This window comes from Coregonus clupeaformis, chromosome 23 (assembly GCF_020615455.1).
Source record: "Coregonus clupeaformis isolate EN_2021a chromosome 23, ASM2061545v1, whole genome shotgun sequence".
Classification (NCBI taxonomy): Eukaryota; Metazoa; Chordata; class Actinopteri; order Salmoniformes; family Salmonidae; genus Coregonus; species Coregonus clupeaformis.
This window is the reverse complement of record NC_059214.1, coordinates 37,729,548-37,748,229: the sequence shown is the minus strand read 5'-3', so window position 1 is coordinate 37,748,229 and position 18,682 is coordinate 37,729,548. Positions and strand designations below refer to the sequence as shown.

At 45.2% G+C, this 18,682-nt stretch overlaps 1 protein-coding gene across 1 annotated transcript in view; it reads right to left on the bottom strand.

Annotated features, from left to right (window-relative positions):
- Positions 1-3,930: 3,930 nt before the first annotated feature.
- The window catches only part of LOC121536997 (receptor tyrosine-protein kinase erbB-4-like), a 132,208-nt gene continuing 117,456 nt past the window's right edge, over positions 3,931-18,682 (bottom strand). The window contains exons 15-23 of the mRNA XM_041844702.2: positions 18,377-18,532; positions 17,577-17,652; positions 17,281-17,427; positions 16,395-16,492; positions 15,997-16,167; positions 7,561-7,807; positions 7,251-7,385; positions 4,936-5,024; positions 3,931-4,680 (exon numbers count right to left, since the gene is read on the bottom strand). Of these exons, the coding sequence (XP_041700636.2) occupies positions 4,003-4,680; positions 4,936-5,024; positions 7,251-7,385; positions 7,561-7,807; positions 15,997-16,167; positions 16,395-16,492; positions 17,281-17,427; positions 17,577-17,652; positions 18,377-18,532 (1,797 nt within the window). The 3' untranslated portion in view covers positions 3,931-4,002. The remainder of the gene's footprint in view (positions 4,681-4,935; positions 5,025-7,250; positions 7,386-7,560; positions 7,808-15,996; positions 16,168-16,394; positions 16,493-17,280; positions 17,428-17,576; positions 17,653-18,376; positions 18,533-18,682) is intronic.

Below are 18,682 nucleotides of genomic sequence, written 5' to 3'. Positions count from 1 at the left end.
TAAGCAACTTTACCAATGTAGCTTTTTTCCGCTAGGTCTATAAGCTCTGTAGCGACTTTACCAATGTAGCTTTGTCTACTAGGACTATAAGCTCTGTAGCGATGCTCCGAAAGTAGCTTTGTCTACAAGGACCACTTTCATGATTCTGCCATTGTAGCTTTGTCTGCTAGCTAGCCTATCACTAAGCTCTGAAGTGCTTCAGATTGATCTTAATTGGCAAGTCATTATTTTTCATAAAGGAGGAGAACTGGAGATAAACACACCATCCAGGGAACATTTGTGTTTGGCTAAACAAAAAAACAAAAAACACACAATGCCTCTCCAAAAACTCCCTGACATTTCATTGTATTTTCATTGGAGTGGAGAAGCTTCTAGTTCTCCTGTCAGTGTTTCTAGACCGTTACTACTAGCCTTGCTCTCTTCTACCATCACTACCGTCGTTCACTTCTGCTAGTCTTCATTAAAGTGCTCCATCTCTGGATCGTCCTTCATTATGCAAACGCACAGAGAAATTACAAACTGAAGCCACAATGCACAGAAGAATAACAGTGAAATTGGGTAGGCTGCCTGCCTTTTCTATAGCTGTAATGCCATAGATAAAACATAATTAAAATGAACGGATTGAGAACCGGATGTCCTTCTGGCTGGGGAAACAATGAAGAGAGAGGTTTGGCTGTGCCAGAATGGTTAATAAGTGCTATCAAATTAACAAAACTCAAAAAGGCCCAAATCTAAATATGTATTTAGTGTTGACAGCGTTCCACCTATACTAGCAGCGAAAACAAAAATAATCTGGCAGTATTCTATGAGACACATGGATCTGGCCTTCCATAGATATGTTGTCAGTCTACCTGTACTGTCTCAACATTATGGTCAAACATGAATAGAAAAGTGTTCAATGTCCTCGATCGCTGTAGCTCCTGCGTTTTCTTAATGAAAATGTCATTGTGGACGAAGGAAATCTCTCCAAATGTTTTGGCACAGTTTCATTTTCCATCTTGAGTGCAAATTGTTGGAGAGGGATGCCCCTGTACTGTACGTCGAAGGAGAGATAGAAATTTGGGGGTGGAGCAAAAGTATTGGTTTTAGGGGCCAGTTTGATGTTCAGACAGTCTTATTTTAGTTGTAATACTATTCTTCATGGCATGACATAATATAATTATAGTATTTCAACTGTCCAAATCTGATGCCATCCATCCACAATTTCCCCCCAAAATGAATATATTATTCCACAGAACATATCCACCAATGATGACAGTCTGCTTGACGTGTAATATGTTTATTTCCTGTGTATTTCCATGCCTTGTTCAATCTTCACTGGCCATGGCTGACCCAAGACCAGATCAGGTTCTCAGGCTTCTCCTCTCCTGTTTGACCAGCACTCACAATGACTCTCCTCCATGGCTGTGTCCACCACTTCGGGGCTTAGTTATCCCCCTTAATGCCCAGGACCAGACCCAAGACCAGACCAAGTTTCAGGCCTCTCCTATCCCAGACAGACTGGTGTCTGCCGCCTGCCACCTATCCAGGCCCCACAATTCTCCAGTCCTCCACACACGTGGTCGTGTTCACACCATAACAAAACGTTTTGCAATGTCCAGGTAGTCCCTCCCTGTTTCAGTCCGTTGTCTTCCATTTGGTGTCAAATGAACATGACCCTGCCATCTATTTCTCTTTCTCCTCCAACTGTCTGTATATCTATCCAGTTCAGTTCAGAATTCAGTCCCCATCCCCTCATCAGTCCTGTCTCCTGAGGTCTTTGTAACCAGCTCTGATAGGGGAACAAACAGACAGACTCTGCCAGGGTTTGTCAGTTAAAAAATATTGCAACATACAGCAGTTTCCGATCTATATTCTATGACAGCATCGATCCAGATCCGGATTTGTCTGCCTCAGAAGTCATGTGGGTTAGAAGTTATAACACCATGGCTGGGTGGTTGAGATCCTCTCCTTACAGATAAGCCTATTCCCTCTTAAATCCTGGGCTGTGGCACTTTCTGCCTGATGTATTTCACTGTGTTCAACGTAGGCCGTTCCAGCTTTACATGCATACAGTATAACGCTGTGACATTCTCTTTTCATCCCACTGCACTGCCTTGGCTGGTGTTATCTCCACTGCCTTGGCTGGTGTTATCTCCACTGCTAAGAAACCCAAGGTCAATGGAGCTCCTGGTCCAAAACGTAATGCACACGACGCTAACATTATCTCTGTGTGTGTATGTGTTTGTGCGTGTGTGTATGTGTGTGTGTGTGTGTTTGCGTTTGTGACTATATCGCGCATGTACATATATTGAATTAGAACAGGGTTATTGATGTGTCAAGGTTGGGAGCACATCTTCCTTCTTTGCGAGATACAAATGAACTTGTTATAGTGGATATGAGCTGTGCTGTATAATACATGTATGAATCGCATTATATATTCAGAGGGGTTTAAACCATGTAAACCAGCCAGTCAGTCCAGTCATCCAGCCAGTCAGCCAGTCAGTCAGTCCAGTCATCCAGCCAGTCAGTCAGTCCAGTCATCCAACCAGTCAGTCCAGTCATCCAGCCAGTCAGCCAGTCAGTCAGTCCAGTCATCCAGCCAGTCAGCCAGTCAGCCAGTCAGACAGTCCAGTCATCCAGCCAGTCAGCCAGTCATCCAGCCAGCCAGTCAGTCAGCCAGTCATCCAGCCAGTCAGTCCAGTCATCCAGCCAGTCAGTCCAGTCATCCAGCCAGTCAGCCAGTCATCCAGCCAGTTAGCCAGTCACCCAGCCAGTCAGTCAGCCAGTCAGTCCAGTCATCCAGCCAGTCAGCCAGTCATCCAGCCAGTCAGCCAGTCAGCCAGTCAGTCCAGTCATCCAGCCAGTCAGCCAGTCAGTCAGCCAGTCAGCTGACATTAATTCATCCTACACATTATGTGACAGATGTATGGCATGGCTGGGGCTTGGCAGACAGTCACGGAACAGCAGTGTAAACACAGATGTATGCGTGTTCTCTTATATGAACCTGATATACTGCACACCAACGGCGCTCATGATATTATTGTATGTGTGGTTGGTAGATTGCTACAAATTACCCCAGTTGGAAAATGTGTTGCTCCAAGTGTAGTGTTGTGTATCGACTGTGAATTACTGTATGTTTCTTATTAATAAAAGAGTAGAGGTAAGATAATGAGCAAACAATATACTGTAAGTGCTTCGAGTTACTTGTTCTTGGCTACAATAGAGTCTCGTAGAGCATTTTTCTGGGGGGAGGGTGTTATTGTCTGTCAGTAGTCATTACATGTCACTGTTCCTTTAGCGTTCTGCTGTTGTTGTTGTTGTTGTTGTTTTTGTTGTTGTTGTTATAGTTGTTGTTGATGTTGTTGGTGAAGCTGTTGGAGTCTAAAGGAGTATAAAGTCAGGAAGAGGACAAAGTCACATGAGAGAGAGGTCCACTGTTTCCCAGGAGTGGGTGGTGCCTGTTTGTGTGATCAACACTGAAGGGGTGGGGCTGAGGGAGAGTAGTGGGTGTGATAGAGGAGGAGTTAAGGTTGGCTAAGAGGGGCTGAGTGGATGGGGAGGCTGGCAATGTGCACACTAGTCTTGGGTTCAGCAGTATGTATATTACTGTAATATTACTGTTATGTTACTGTAATTCAGTGTAAAGGAGATAGATACAGACAGAGAGGTGCACATCAGTCCTGGGTTCATGGGTGGTAGGAGGCTCTCAGCAGTATGAATATTACAATAATATTACTGTGATATTTCTGTGTAATGTTACTGTAATCAGACAGACAGAGATGTGTCAGTCCAGTGCTGGTGAAGGGAACCAAGGTTGATACGTTGATATTTAAATACTGCGTGACTGAGTGAGAGAGGGACTGTCTACTCCTTTTCCTTCCCATCCTCACTCCTCTCTCCTCCTCCAATCCTCCCCCATCCTGCCCTTCTTCCTCCTTCCATCCCCCTCGCTCCTTCTCCTCCCCTTGTCTTCCTCCTCTTCTCACCCAGTCCTCCTCTCCTCCTCTTCACTACTCCACGTTACACTACAGTGTTCCTCTGTCTATAGGGCGGGGGCGGTAGCACAGTCCCGGGTTTCAGGGCAAACTCTGTCAAATACTCCTGGTTCTCAGCCACGGCAGGCCGGATACGTCCGTTCTGCCGGTAGAAGAAGCGTGTGCTGCAGTCCTGCAGGTACTCGGGGTTGTGGAGGGTGGCCTTGGGAGGGAGGCTATGCTGCCAGTACTCTGGATTGTCAAATGTCTTGTTCTTGTCTTGTCTGGTCTTCTTGTCCACCATGATGGTGCCTGTGAGACCAGGGTGGAGGGTGTACCCGGGGTGGGAGGGGTGACCTGGGTGCAGGATGTGCCCTGGGTGAGGGCCGGCTGCGCCGAGCCCCGGAGGTACAGCGTATCCCGGTTGTGCGGAGACAGTGTGGGCGTTGGCTGCCTGGACGCTGTGTGCGGGGTTCCCTGCCTGGGTGGTGCCTGATTGGCCAGCAGTGAGGCCAGTGGCGCCTGGTTGGCTGGCAAGAGTGGCGAGGGTAGGGTTGTGTCCCCCAGGGACTCCGTTATTTTTCAGGGTGTAGTCGGTGTAGTCTCCCTCTCCTGGCCCTGGTCCTCCGGGGTTGTGGAAGGTGTTGAGGTAGAGGGGCTCGTTGACGTATTCGTCATCCTCTCTGGGGCCGGAGCCGGCCAGCTGGGGGCCTATGGGGGCCACCTGTCAAGTCAAAGTTTAGTTAAAGTGCATTCAAATAGCTAGATAGTCCATGTTATTACTATCTTAAAACAATTCCATGTGTTTGGGTAGTAGATATCATAAGACAACGGCTCCTAAGGAATAACATGAGGTCACTACACTCAACACATCAAAGTAGGAAAAAGGGGGCAATGTCAACAACAGTAAAAAACTGTATACAAATTTAGGAGCAAATAGTCAATAAGTAATAGTCCAAATAGTCATAAAAAAGTCCACCTGGTAGGGGTTACAGCTGTCCAGGGTCAGGGTGTCTCCATTCCTCCGGCGCGTCACGAACGGGTTCTCCTCCACTGGGTTGAGATAGTCTGTTATAGAGGGGGAGAGACAGAGGGGGAGAGAGACAGAGGAAGGAAGGAAGAGAGAGAGAGGTTAGAGGCTTTCACAGGATGAACAGAAGGTTTGGTATATTTTGATCTTACTGATCACTAGTCTGCCCCTTAGCCTCTGACATGCCTCTATGAGTGTGAATGTGTGTGTACGATATTGTGTGTGTGTCTTTACGTGTGTGTGTGTGTGTGCATTTACATGTGTGCATGTGTGAGTGTGCACGTGTGCACGTGTGTGTGATGGGTTGTGCTCTAGGCCTTCGTCTTTACAGCTCTCTGGATCAAAGGGTCTGGAAGAGGAGGAGATGATGAAACCTGGGTTCCAACATCAGAGGGTACTATGGTGTTGAATGCTGAGCTATAGTTAATGAACAGCATTCTTACATAGGTATTCCTCTTGTCCAGATGGGATAGGGCAGTGTGCAGAGTGATGGCGATTGCATCGTCTGTGGATCTATTGGGCCGGTAAGCAAATTGAAGTTTTGGCACTGTGTTATCCTCAAAGCGGGCGAAGAAGGTGTTTAGCTTGTCCGGAAGCAAGACGTCGGTGTCGGCAATGTGGCTGGTTTTCCCTGTATAGTCCGTGATTGTCTGTAGACCCTGCCACATACATCTCATGTCTGAGCCGTTGAATTGCGACTCCACTTCATCTCTATACTGACGTTTTGCCTGTTTGATTGCCTTGCGGAGTGAATAACTACACAGTTTGTATTCTGCCATATTCCCAGTCACCTTGCCATGGTTAAGTTCGGTACTTCGCGCTTTCAGTTTCGCGCGAATGCTGCCATCTATCCATGGTTTCTTGTCAGGGTAGGTTTTAATAGTCACAGAGGGTACGACATCTCCTATACACTTCCTGATAAACTCAATCACTGTATCAGTGTATTCGTCTAAATTATTTTCGCAAGCGACCCGGAACATATCCCAGTCCGCGTGATCAAAACAATCCTGAAGTGTGGATTCCGATTGGTCAGACCAGCGTTGAATATTCCTTAGCATGGGTACTTCCTGTTTGAGTTTCTGCCTATAGGAAGGGAGGAGCAAAATGGAGTCGTGGTCAGATTTGCCGAAAGGAGGGCGGGGGAGGGCCCTGTAAGCATCCCGGAAGTTTGAATAGCAGTGGTCGAGTGTTTTAACAGTCGACATGTTGGTAGAACTTCGGCAGCCTAGTCCTCAAATTTGCTTTGTTAAAATCCCCAGCTACAATAAATGCAGCCTCAGGATATATGGTTTCCAGTCTGCATAAAGTCCAGTGAAGTTCTTTGAGGGCCGTCGTGGTATCGGCTTGAGGGGGGATATAAACAGCCGTGGCTATAACCGAGGAAAATTATCTTTGGAGATAATACGGTCGGCATTTGATTGTGAGTTATTCTAGGTCGGGTGAACAAAAGGACTTGAGTTCCTGTATGTTACTACAATTACACCATGAGTCGTTAATCATGAAACACACACCTCCGCCCTTCTGCTTCCGGAGAGATATTTATTCCTGTCTGCGCGATGAACTGAGAACCCAGCTGGACCGATTTCGACAGAATATCCAGAGAGAGCCGTGTTTCCGTGAAACAAAGTATGTTACAGGCCCTGATGTCTCTCTGGAAAGAAACTCTTGCCCTGAGCTCGTCATCTTTGTTATCCAAAGACTCCTCTGCCAGCGATGTTTTGGGTCGGCCTCTTGAATCAGTTTAATTGCCCAGGGGAGCGCGAACAAAGGATCTGCTTCGGGGAAGTCGTATTCCTGGTCGTAATGCTGGTAGTTCTGGTGAGTTACTGCCACTCTGATATCCAATAGTTCTTCCCGGCTGTATGTAATGAAACAAAACATTTCCTGGGCTAATAATGTTTTAAAAAATACATAAAAAAAAAAAATACCGCAAAGTTTCTTAAGAGATAGTCGCGAGGCCGCAATTTCCGTCGCGCCATCTTACCTCTGGTAACAGATAAGGCTCATTTGAAAGGATCAGAAGAGGGGTCTTTCACCTATGTTTGAATTTCTGAACTTTTTATCTTCTGTTTAACAGGAACAGTTAATGCAAAGTTCCCGAACAAGAAGCAAAACATTTTTTTAAATCCAACAAAAACCAAAGTGTGTTGCTATGGATAAAAGCTTTTTCAAAGCAGACAAGACATCATAAACAGTTAAGAAGTGCTTCCTGTTGTACATGACATTACCTGAGGAAAACACTGAATAGTGAAGACATGTTGTACCTGAGGAGGCCTTCTCCCTCATGGCGGTCATGTATCCATCCTGGTCTGTGTCTCCTCTAGCTCCTCTCTCCCCCAGCATGATGGTTGGGTCTGCACTGTAGCGCTGTCCACTGCTGTCCTCCCCTGGACCTGAGGCTAAATAATAATAATACAATTAATTTCTATAGTGCTTTTCATTACAGAGGAATCACAACGCAACGATCTGCGTAGGCAAAATAACACAAACAAACAAACAAACAAACAAGACAAAATATAGACAAAATATATGAAGAATCAAGGAAGTTAAAATAACTGCTAAAAGAGGCATCACCTGGGGCTCCGCCTTGTCCTGGAGGTCCTGCGGGCCGGGGTGAGGCCTGCTTCCTCAGGGTGCCGTTACAGCGCTGGTCCTCGAAGCGTTGGTCCTCCTGGCCGCTGCCGCCCTGCCCCCCTGCAGACTGGTCCCCTGGGGGCCTGCACCCTGGGACTACAGACAGGGACAGCACCCGTGGGATGGTCCCCATGGTACCCAACATGTCCTCCATGCCGAAACTTGGGTCTTGGTAAAAAAACTGGTTCTGTAGAGAGAGACACAAGGAGAGTGAGAGAGGAGACAGAAGAGAGAGGTTTTAATATACAGTATATAGTGCTGTGGTATAGGTAATGCCAGGGTCCTGGTACACAAACTGGTTCTGTAGAGAGAGACACATGGGGACAAATAGGTTTAATACATACTCCTGTGTGCTGGTGCTTGGTTCAAGGGAGTGTTCAAGAGTTTTGGTTCAAGGGAGAAGAGAGTCCCCTCCGTGAACTTTCTCGTCCCTCTCTCCTCCCCCATCTTCCTCCAATCTCCCCACATCCTCTCCCCTCCTGTGGGTGAGTGGTCTCTACCCTCCTTCATCACCCTCCTTCCCCTCCTGATCTCTCAGTCTCAGCGGTGGTCTGCAGGTGTGCAGTCAGCACTCACTGAGGAGGGCAGACTCTCTCTCACGCTGTGTACCCTCCACCTTATAGCTACTTTATCCTCTCTGAACTCTCTTCCACCATACAGAAAAATCATTTATTGGAATATATTTCAATAAAATAGAAATATATTTAAATATATTGGGAAAATGTATTTATCAAATATCTAAATAAATAAAATATATGTAGATATATTTGTAAAATATATGTGTAAAATACATACCCACACCTCGCAAGTCACAACTTTCTCTACCCCAAAGATAATGTTGAATCTCTATTGACCTCTGTACCTTAGCATTAGGTTCCCAAAGTGGTGTTTTGCGTGGAAAAGTTGGATCATATTTGAGTTGTAGTTGAAAATACATTCTGCTGCTACTGAGGTATAGCCTACCTGCCACTTATGAAGCATAGTAAAAATAAATGAGGTGATTATTTCGAAAAGACACTTCAACATAGAACATATACTGTATGTAAATATATTTTAAAATATATTTTACCGAGCTATCAATCACAATTTGTAGCTCAGCTGGTTGAGCACGGCGCTTGTAACGCCAAGGTAGTGGGTTCGATCCCCGGGACCACCCATACACAAAAAAAATGTTATGCACGCATGACTGTATGTCGCTTTGGATAAAAGCGTCTGCTAAATGGCATATTATTATTATTAATTTGAAATGTTCCCGAGCCCCAGCCCCAGCCCCAGCCAGGCCTCCAACTGACAGAGCAGCCCTTACAATTTTGAGTTTTCTTCAGAAGAAAGAAAAGAGCAGCTGTCACCACCAAAAAGCTTTCTCGTAGATAATGGCATTTTCTTTGATTATACATTCGTAACATTGATTTAAAATATGTTTTTAACCTGGTGGGTGACAGAGTAAGATAATTTATTCAGCTGCAAGCAAGAGATTTAATCAAGATTGTTAACATAGCTAGCTAGCTACCTAGCTAGCTAGCTAGCTCCTTCTTTAGCTTGCCACCAATGTGCAGTGTGACTGACCAAGGTAAGAATTGTTTTGAAAATTAAAGTGGAAAACAGTAACGTAGATCGGTGGCAGCTAGAAAGCCGGTGACGACGACCACCGATAGCCGCCTGCACAAGGAGAGGCACCAACTTCAGCGGATGTCGTGACAAATGGACCAAGTTTTTTGAGAAAAAAATTAAGATTATTGAAAGCACTCTTTTAGTTGTCCATCATGAGTCTTTCATTCAAACTTTTCAAAGTATACCACAGCATGCTATTATGATTTAGTGCTGAACTTTGTCGTTTTATGCATCAAATATTTGTAAGGTCAAAAGCGACATTTTCAATTCATTAAAATACATGTCTACATATATCAACATTTTATGAAATATATTTTGGATATATTTTACTAGCTACCACAGCATGCTGTCAAAATGTATTTCCACACAATATATTTAAATATAAACATATACAGTGAAGGAAAAAAGTATTTGATCCCCTGCTGATTTTGTATGTTTGCCCACTGACAAAGAAATGATCAGTCTATAATTTTAATGGTAGGTTTATTTGAACAGTGAGAGACAGAATAACAACAAAAGAATCCAGAAAAACGCATGTCAAAAATGTTATGAATTGATTTGCATTTTAATGAGTGAAATAAGTATTTGACTCCCTCTCAATCAGAAAGATTTCTGGCTCCCAGGTGTCTTTCATGCAGGTAATGAGCTGAGATTAGGAGCACACTCTTAAAGGGAGTGCTCCTAATCTCAGTTTGTTACCTGTATAAAAGACACCTGTCCACAGAAGCAATCAATCAATCAGATTCCAAACTCTCCACCATGGCCAATACCAAAGAGCTCTCCAAGGATGTCAGGGACAAGATTGTAGACCTACACAAGGCTGGAATGGGCTACAAGACCATCGCCAAGCAGCTTGGTGAGAAGGTGACAACAGTTGGTGCGATTATTCGCAAATGGAAGAAACACAAAAGAACTGTCAATCTCCCTCGGCCTGGGGCTCCATGCAAGATCTCACCTCGTGGAGTTGCAATGATCATGAGAATGGTGAGGAATCAGCCCAGAACTACGCGGGAGAATCTTGTCAATGATCTCAAGGCAGCTGGGACCATATTCACCAAGAAAACAATTGGTAAAACACTACGCTGTGAAGGACTGAAATCCTGCAGCGCCCGCAAGGTCCCCCTGCTCAAGAAAGCACATATACATGCCCGTCTGAAGTTTGCCAATGAACATCTGAATGATTCAGAGGAGAACTGGGTGAAAGTGTTGTGGTCAGATGAGACCAAAATCGAGCTCTTTGGCATCAACTCAACTCGCCGTGTTTGGAGGAGGAGGAATGCTGCCTATGACCCCAAGAACACCATCCCCACCGTCAAACATGGAGGTGGAAATAATAACATTATGCTTTGGGGGTGTTTTTCTGCTAAGGGGACAGGACAAGTTCACCGCATCAAAGGGACGATGGACGGGGCCATGTACCGTCAAATCTTGGGTGAGAACCTCCTTCCCTCAGCCAGGGCATTGAAAATGGGTCGTGGATGGGTATCCAGCATAACAATGACCCAAAACACACGGCCAGGGCAACTAAGGAGTGGCACCGTAAGAAGGTCCTGGAGTGGCCTAGCCAGTCTCCAGACCTGAACCCAATAGAAAATCTTTGGAGGGAGCTGAAAGTCCGTATTGACCAGCGACAGCCCCGAAACCTGAAGGATCTGGAGAAGGTCTGTATGGAGGAGTGGGCCAAAATCCCTGCTGCAGTGTGTGCAAACCTGGTCAAGACCTACAGGAAATGTATGATCTCTGTAATTGCAAACAAAGGTTTCTGTACCAAATATTAAGTTCTGCTTTTCTGATGTATCAAATACTTATGTCATGCAATAAAATGCAAATTAATTACTTAAAAATCATACAATGTGATTTTCTGGATTTTTGTTTTAAATTTCGTCTCTCACAGTTGAAGTGTACCTATGAAAAAAAATACAGACTTCTACATGCTTTGTAAGTAGGAAAACCTGCAAAATCGGCAGTGTATCAAATACTTGTTCTCCCCACTGTATATGTACATATAAGCCTAAAAATATATATACAGTGCATTCGGAAAGTATTCAGACCCCTTGACTTTTCCACATTTTGTTACGTTACAGCCTTATTCTAAAATTGATTCAATTGTTTTTTTCCCCCTCATCAATGTACACACAATACCCCATATATACAAAGCAAAAACAGTTTTTTTGAAATTTTAGCAAATTTATTAAAAATAGAAAACTGAAATATGACATTTACATAAGTATTCAGACCCTTTACTCAGTACCTTGTTGAAGCACCTTTGGCAGCGATTACAGCCTCGAGTCTTCTTAGGTATGTCGTTACAAGCTTGGCACACCCATGGGGCGGCGCACAATTGGCCCAGAGTCGTCCAGGGTAGGGGAGGGAATGGCCGGCAGGGATGTAGCTCAGTTGGTAGATAATGGTGGTTGCAACGGCAGGGTTGAGTGTTCGATTCCCACGAGGGGCCAGTATGAAAAAAAAATATGTATGCACTCAATAACTGTAAGTCGCTCTGGATAAGAGCGTCTGCTAAATGACTAAAATGTTACTGTATTTGGGGAGTTTCTCCCATTCTTCTCTGCAGATCCTCTCAAGCTCTGTCAGGTTGGATGTGGAGCGTCGCTGCACAGCTATTTTCAGGTCTCTCCAGAGACGTTCGATCGCGTTGAAGTCCGGGCTCTGGCAGGGCCACTCAAGGACATTCAGAGACTTCAAATCAAATAAATCAAATCAAATTTTATTGGCCACATGCGCCGAATACAACAGGTGCAGACATTACAGTGAAATGCTTACTTACAGCCCTTAACCAACAGTGCATTTATTTTTAATAAAAAAGTAAAATAAAACAACAACAAAAAAGTGTTGAGAAAAAAAGAGCAGAAGTAAAATAAAATAACAGTAGGGAGGCTATATATACAGGGGGGTACCGGTGCAGAGTCAATGTGCAGGGGCACCGGCTAGTTGAGGTAGTTCAAGTAATATGTACATGTGGGTAGAGATAAAGTGACTATGCATAAATAATTAACAGAGTAGCAGCAGCGTAAAAAGATGGGGTGGGGTGGGGGGTGGGGGTGGGGTGGCAGTGCAAATAGTCTGGGTAGCCATGATTAGCTGTTCAGGAGTCTTATGGCTTGGGGGTAGAAGCTGTTGAGAAGTCTTTTGGACCTAGACTTGGCACTCCGGTACCGCTTGCCGTGCGGTAGCAGAGAGAACAGTCTATGACTAGGGTGGCTGGAGTCTTTGACAATTTTGAGGGCCTTCCTCTGACACCACCTGGTATAGAGGTCCTGGATGGCAGGAAGCTTGGCCCCAGTGATGTACTGGGCCGTACGCACTACCCTCTGTAGTGCCTTGCGGTCGGAGGCCAAGCAGTTGCCATACCAGGCGGTGATGCAACCAGTCAGGATGCTCTCGATGGTGCAGCTGTATAATTTTTTGAGGATCTGAAGACCCATGCCAAATCTTTTCAGTTTCCTGAGGGGGAATAGGCTTTGTCGTGCCCTCTTCACGACTGTCTTGGTGTGTTTGGACCATGATAGTTTGTTGGTGATGTGGACACCAAGGAACTTGAAGCTCTCAACCTGTTCCACTACAGCCCCGTCAATGAGAATGGGGGCGTGCTCAGTCCTCTTTTTTTCCCCTGTAGTCCACAATCATCTCCTTTGTCTTGGTCACGTTGAGGAAGAGGTTGTTATCCTGGCACCACACTGCCAGGTCTCTGACCTCCTTCCTATAGGCTGTCTCATCGTTGTCGGTGATCAGGCCTACCACTGTTGTGTCGTCGGCAAACTTAATGATGGTGTTGGAGTTGTGCCTGGCCATGCAGTCATGGGTGAACAGGGAGTACAGGAGGGGACTGAGCACGCACCCCTGAGGGGCCCCCGTGTTGAGGATCAGTGTGGCAGATGTGTTGTTACCTACCCTTACCACCTGGGGGGCGGCCCGTCAGGGAGTCCAGGATCCAGTTGCAGAGGGAGGTGTTTAGTCCCAGGATCCTTAGCTTAGTGATGAGCTTTGAGGGCACTATGGTGTTGAATTCTGAGCTGTAGTCAATTAATAGCATTCTCACGTAGGTGTTCCTCTTGTCCAGGTGGGAAAGGGCAGTGTGGAGTGCAATAGAGATTGCATCATCTGTGGATCTGTTGGGGCGGTATGCAAATTGGAGTGGGTCTGGGGTTTCTGGGATAATGGTGTTGATGTGAGCCATGACCAGCCTTTCAAAGCACTTCATGGCTACAGAAGTCAGTGCTACGGGTCAGTAGTCATTTAGGTAGGTTATCTAAGTGTCCTTGGGCACAGGGACTATGGTGGTCTGCTTGAAACATGTTGGTATTACAGACTCAGTCAGGGACAGGTTGAAAATGTCAGTGAAGACACTTGCCAGTTGGTCAGCACATGTTCGGAGTACACGTCCTGGTAATCCGTCTGGCCCTGCGGCCTTGTGAATGTTGACCTGCTTAAAAGTCTTACTCACATCGGCTATGGAGAGCGTGATCACATAGTCATCCGGAACAGCTGGTGATCTCATGCATGCTTCAGTGTTGCTTGCCTCGAAGTGAGCATACAAGTGGTTTAGCTCGTCTGGAAGACTTGTGCCGAAGCCACTCCTGCATTGTCTTGGCTGTGTGCTTAGGGTCGTTGTCCTGTCTGAGGTCCTGAGCACTCTGGAGCATGTTTTCATCAAGGATCTCTCTGTACTTTGCTCCGTTCATCTTTCCCTCGATCCTGACTAGTCTCCCAGTCCCTGCCGATGAAAAACATCCCCACAGCATGATGCTGCCACCACCATGTTTCACCGTAGGGATGGTGCCTGGTTTCCTCCAGATGTGACGCTTGGCATTCAGGCCAAAGAGTTCAATCTTCGTTTCATCAGACCAGATAATCTTGTTTCTCATGGTCTGAGTGTCATTTAAGGTGCCTTTTGGCAAACTCCAAGCGGGCTGTCATGTGCCTTTTACTGAGGAGTGGCTTCCGTCTGGCCACTCTACCGTAAAGGCCTGATTGGTGGAGTGCTGCAGAGATGGTTGTCCTTCTGGAAGGTTCTCCCATCTCCACAGAGGAACTCTGGAGCTCTGTCAGAGTGGCCATCAGGTTCTTGGTCACCTCCCTGACCAAGGCCCTTCTCCCTTGATTGCTCAGTTTGCTCAGCTCTAGGACGAGTCTTGGTGGTTCCAAACTTCTTCCATTTAAGAATGATGGAGGCCACTGTGTTCTTGGGGACCTTCAATGCTGCATAAATGTTTGGGTACCCTTCCCCAGATCTTTGCCTCGACACAATCATGTCTCGGAGCGCTACGGAGAATTGCTTCGACCTCATGGCTTGGTTTTTCTCTGACATGCACTGTCAACTGTGGGACCTTATATAGACAGGTGTGTGCCTTTCCAAATCATGTCCAATCAATTGAAATTACCACAGGTGGACTCCAATCAAGTTGTAGAAACATCTCAAGGATGATCAATGAAAACAGGATGCACCTGAGCTCAATTTGCGAGTCTCATAGCAAAGGGTCTGAATACTTATTTAAATAAGGTATTTCAGTTTTTAATTTTTAATACATTTGTAAAGAAAAATGCTAGAAACCTGTTTTCGCTTCTTCATTATGGGGTATTGTGTGTAGATTGATGAGGAGTTTTTTATTTAATCCATTTTAGAATAAGGTTGTAACATAACAAAATGTGGGAAAAGGGAAGGGGTCTGAATACTTTACGAATGCATTGTATATAGATATCTGTAATTTACATATAAGTAAATACATGTACATATTATTTGTCCGTATGGCTCTTCCTCCTCTCTTCCTTCTCCCATCACCTCCTCTAATCTTCCTCTCTTCCTCCTCTCTTCCTTCTCCCATCACCTCCTCTAATCTTCCCTTCTTCCTCCTCTCTTCCTCCTCTCACGAGAACATACTCCAGACCTCCCGCTGTGTACCCTTCACCCTATAACTACTTCTCCTCTGTCACTCCTCCTCTGACAACACCTCACATCACCTCCTCCTTCCTCATCTTTTCGTCCTCATCCCCCATATCAACACACTAAATACTGCAGCTCTTGGTTTTAAGTAGCCCTAGAGGATATATCTGTCTGTGTATGTACTGTATGTTGTGATAATTTACACTGCAGTTACAACCTGAGAAGTGAATTTCAGTGCAACAGATGAGTCAAACCCACATGGGAAATCAACCAGTCAAACAAAATGTACTGAAACAGACATAAATCAGAAGAAATGCTTTTAAGGTATAATTTAAGGGGAGTTTATCATGAAGGGGATCCGGGCTAAATGATAGAGTTCTGTGAAAAGTTCAAATAATTTCAAACTGAGTAGCTCAGCGTGCCCTTTGTCTATGGTTGAATAAGACTGGTATTTAAATATCAGAGAACACATTGTAGCCAGGCTTCTAGGGAAAGAAGAGGTTAGGGAAAATACTAGCATGTTGAATAGAGTAGAATAGAACAGAAAATAATAGGATAGAATGGAATACAATACAATAAAATAAGATAGAATATAATAAAATGTAATATAATAAAATAGAATAGAATGTCCTCTGAGAAGGGCATTCTGTATCCAAGGATTCACCCTGTTGGAGTTGATGCGTGGGTAGGTCAGCAAAGATAACAGAAGAGAGGAGGAGGAGAGGAGAGAGAAGGATAAGAGAGGAGAGGCAAAGAAAGGAGAGGAGTAAAGAGGAGGAGAGTAGAGCAGAAGAGAAGAAGAGGGGAGAGGAGAGAAGAAGAGGGGAGAGGAGAGAAGAAGAGGGGAGAGGAGAGTGGAGCCTTACCCTGTTGGAGTCAACACGTGTCCTGGGTGTGTACGCCAGCGGTGGGATATTAAAGGCATGAGGAACCAGGTATTCCTCAGCATCCATCAGATCCTCCAGCTCCTCCTCATCCAGCAGGCTCTGGAAGAACTTACTGTCGTTGGGGCTGGGCAGCTTCATACGGTCATCACCCTGGAGGGGGAGGGAGAGAGAGAGGGAGAGACCAATTACTCCTTGTACACTTAGAATGTAATTTATTTTGGATTGCAAATAAAACCTATATCAACAAGATGTGCCTTTGAATCCCAGAGGACGACACATACTATCCACACATCAGAGTTTTGTCATTCACTCTACTCCCCAGGATAAGGAAGGGTGTTAGAGGGGAAGGTAAGGTATGGTAAGGTAAGGTAACTCACCTGGATGACCAGGTAACGCTGGGGGTCCCGGGCCATCCTACAGAACTCTGCAGCTAGCTCCTTGAACTTGGGCCTGCTGTCTGCATCTATCATCCAACCTGGAAGAGACACATGGAGAGCTTTAGATGTAGAGCCATGGATAAGGTATACTGAAGGAGGATGTCCAAATGTGCTGGTTAAGCTGGGCTTCCGTATATGGGTTAGAGACCTTGTCATACTTTTGTTTTAGATTTTTATTATATGGTTGATTTAAAAAAACTTAGGCAGAGTATAATTTTCTGATTATCAAATGTCCTTTTCTCAAGACAGTGCATCACTTTGATTTGTCCCATATAATACACACTGTTGTATCACCTGCAGCCATGTTAGTGTGTTAGTCTGCCAAGTTCCACAGACACGCCACCAATACCGCACCAAAGCATTCACTTGTGTGTGCTCTGTGCTACTCTACCAGATTGAAAGAGTAAAGGAGAGGGAGAGAGAGAGAGAGACACGGTGACCTCCCCTAATCCTGTCCTGGCAGTCTGGTTTGATGAGGGGGGGGCATTGGGCACAGGATCATTGAGGAAGGTGACAGAGGCTGTTGGTCAGTCAGTGACACCCTGGGCCCAGTGTGTGAGAGAGGGGCCAGAGTACAGCCAGGAAACAGCAGGGTAGGGTCACCATCTGTGACCCTACCCTATACTGCTGGGGTCATAGCAGCGCGGTCATGTGGGAATGTGTGTGTGTGTGTGAGACAGAGAGAGAGAGAGAGAGAGAGAGAGAGAGAGAGAGAGAGAGAGAGAGAGAGAGAGAGAGAGAGGGTGGCGAGAGAGATGGAGAGAGAGAGATGGAGAAAGAGAGATGAGAGAGAAAGAGAAAGAAGAAGTTATACAGGGTAGCTTACATTTGACCATGACCATGTAGACATCTATGGTGCAGATGGGAGGCTGGGGAAGACGCTCTCCTTTCTCCAGCAGGTCTGGGATGTCACGGGTCGGGATGCCATCATAGGGCTTCCCCCCGAACGTCATCAACTCCCAAATTGTCACCCCTGAGAAGAGGTGTAAAGTTAAAGGTTTGCCAAATATAATAGATTACAAAATCTTATGATTTCACCAGAGCTCTCACATTACTGTATAAAAAAGACAGCTTTAAAACACCTTGATTGATTGATTAAATTATGTGAGTGTCCAGTCTTACCGTAGCTCCAGACGTCACTCTGGTGGGTAAACTTCCTGTAGTGGATACACTCCAAGGCCATCCACTTGATTGGCATCTTTAGATAAGGAGACACATACAGTGTGGTCTGAAATGATTGACACCCTTGAGCAATAATGACTGTATAAAATATAAAGTAGTTAAAAGTTCAGTATTTGGTCGCATATTCCTAGCCCGCAATGACTACATCAAGCTTGTGACTCTACAAACTTGTTGGATGCATTTTCAGTTTGTTTTGGTTGTGTTTCAGATTATTTTGTGCCCAATATAAATGAACGGTAAATATCCACTCTAACTGCCTTGTTGACATAATATTTACAGGATATTAGCAAATGGCATGCAACAGTTTTAGTGAAGGTTAAGTTGATGCCAAATGGATTACGTAAACAAATATTTAGCTTCTTTAGTCCCTTTTCAGACTAATTTCGATCTGAACACAGCTGTATAACGGTTTGCGCTTCCTCTAAATTGATCCTTGGCATTGGAAAAACTGGAAATGTCACAAGAGAAAAATACATAATTAAGAAATATGTATGGTCAGAATTGGACATCATGGGCCGATTACAGATGTAGGATCTTAATTTGAGCCAGTTTGCTACAGCAGGAAAATTCTCAGCAATCAAATTAAGATCCTACACCTGCAAGTCCTACACTAAAAACCATGCTCATTAGAGTCTCCATGAAATAGCTTTTTAGTCCAGAACTAGGCTTAACCTCCAGAAAACCAGACATGCTAACCTCCCCAGTTATTGGTAATGGTGAGTATTCCCGGCCATGTTTACCTTGCCCCCGTCAGCGTTGTACTCCTTCTCATTGACATCCAGCAGCCGAGCGAGACCAAAGTCAGTGATCTTGATGTGGTTGGGGGACTTGACCAGCACGTTACGGGCAGCCAGGTCCCTGTGCACCAGTCTCCTCTCTTCCAGATACATCATACCCTGCAAAAACACACCAACAAACACTGTTACTGAACAGTGAAGAAACATCGTCATCATTGTCGTCATCATCATCATCCTCATCATCATCTTCATCATTATCACCATCATCTTAATGGCTGGTATCATCATCATAATCATCATCATCATCAT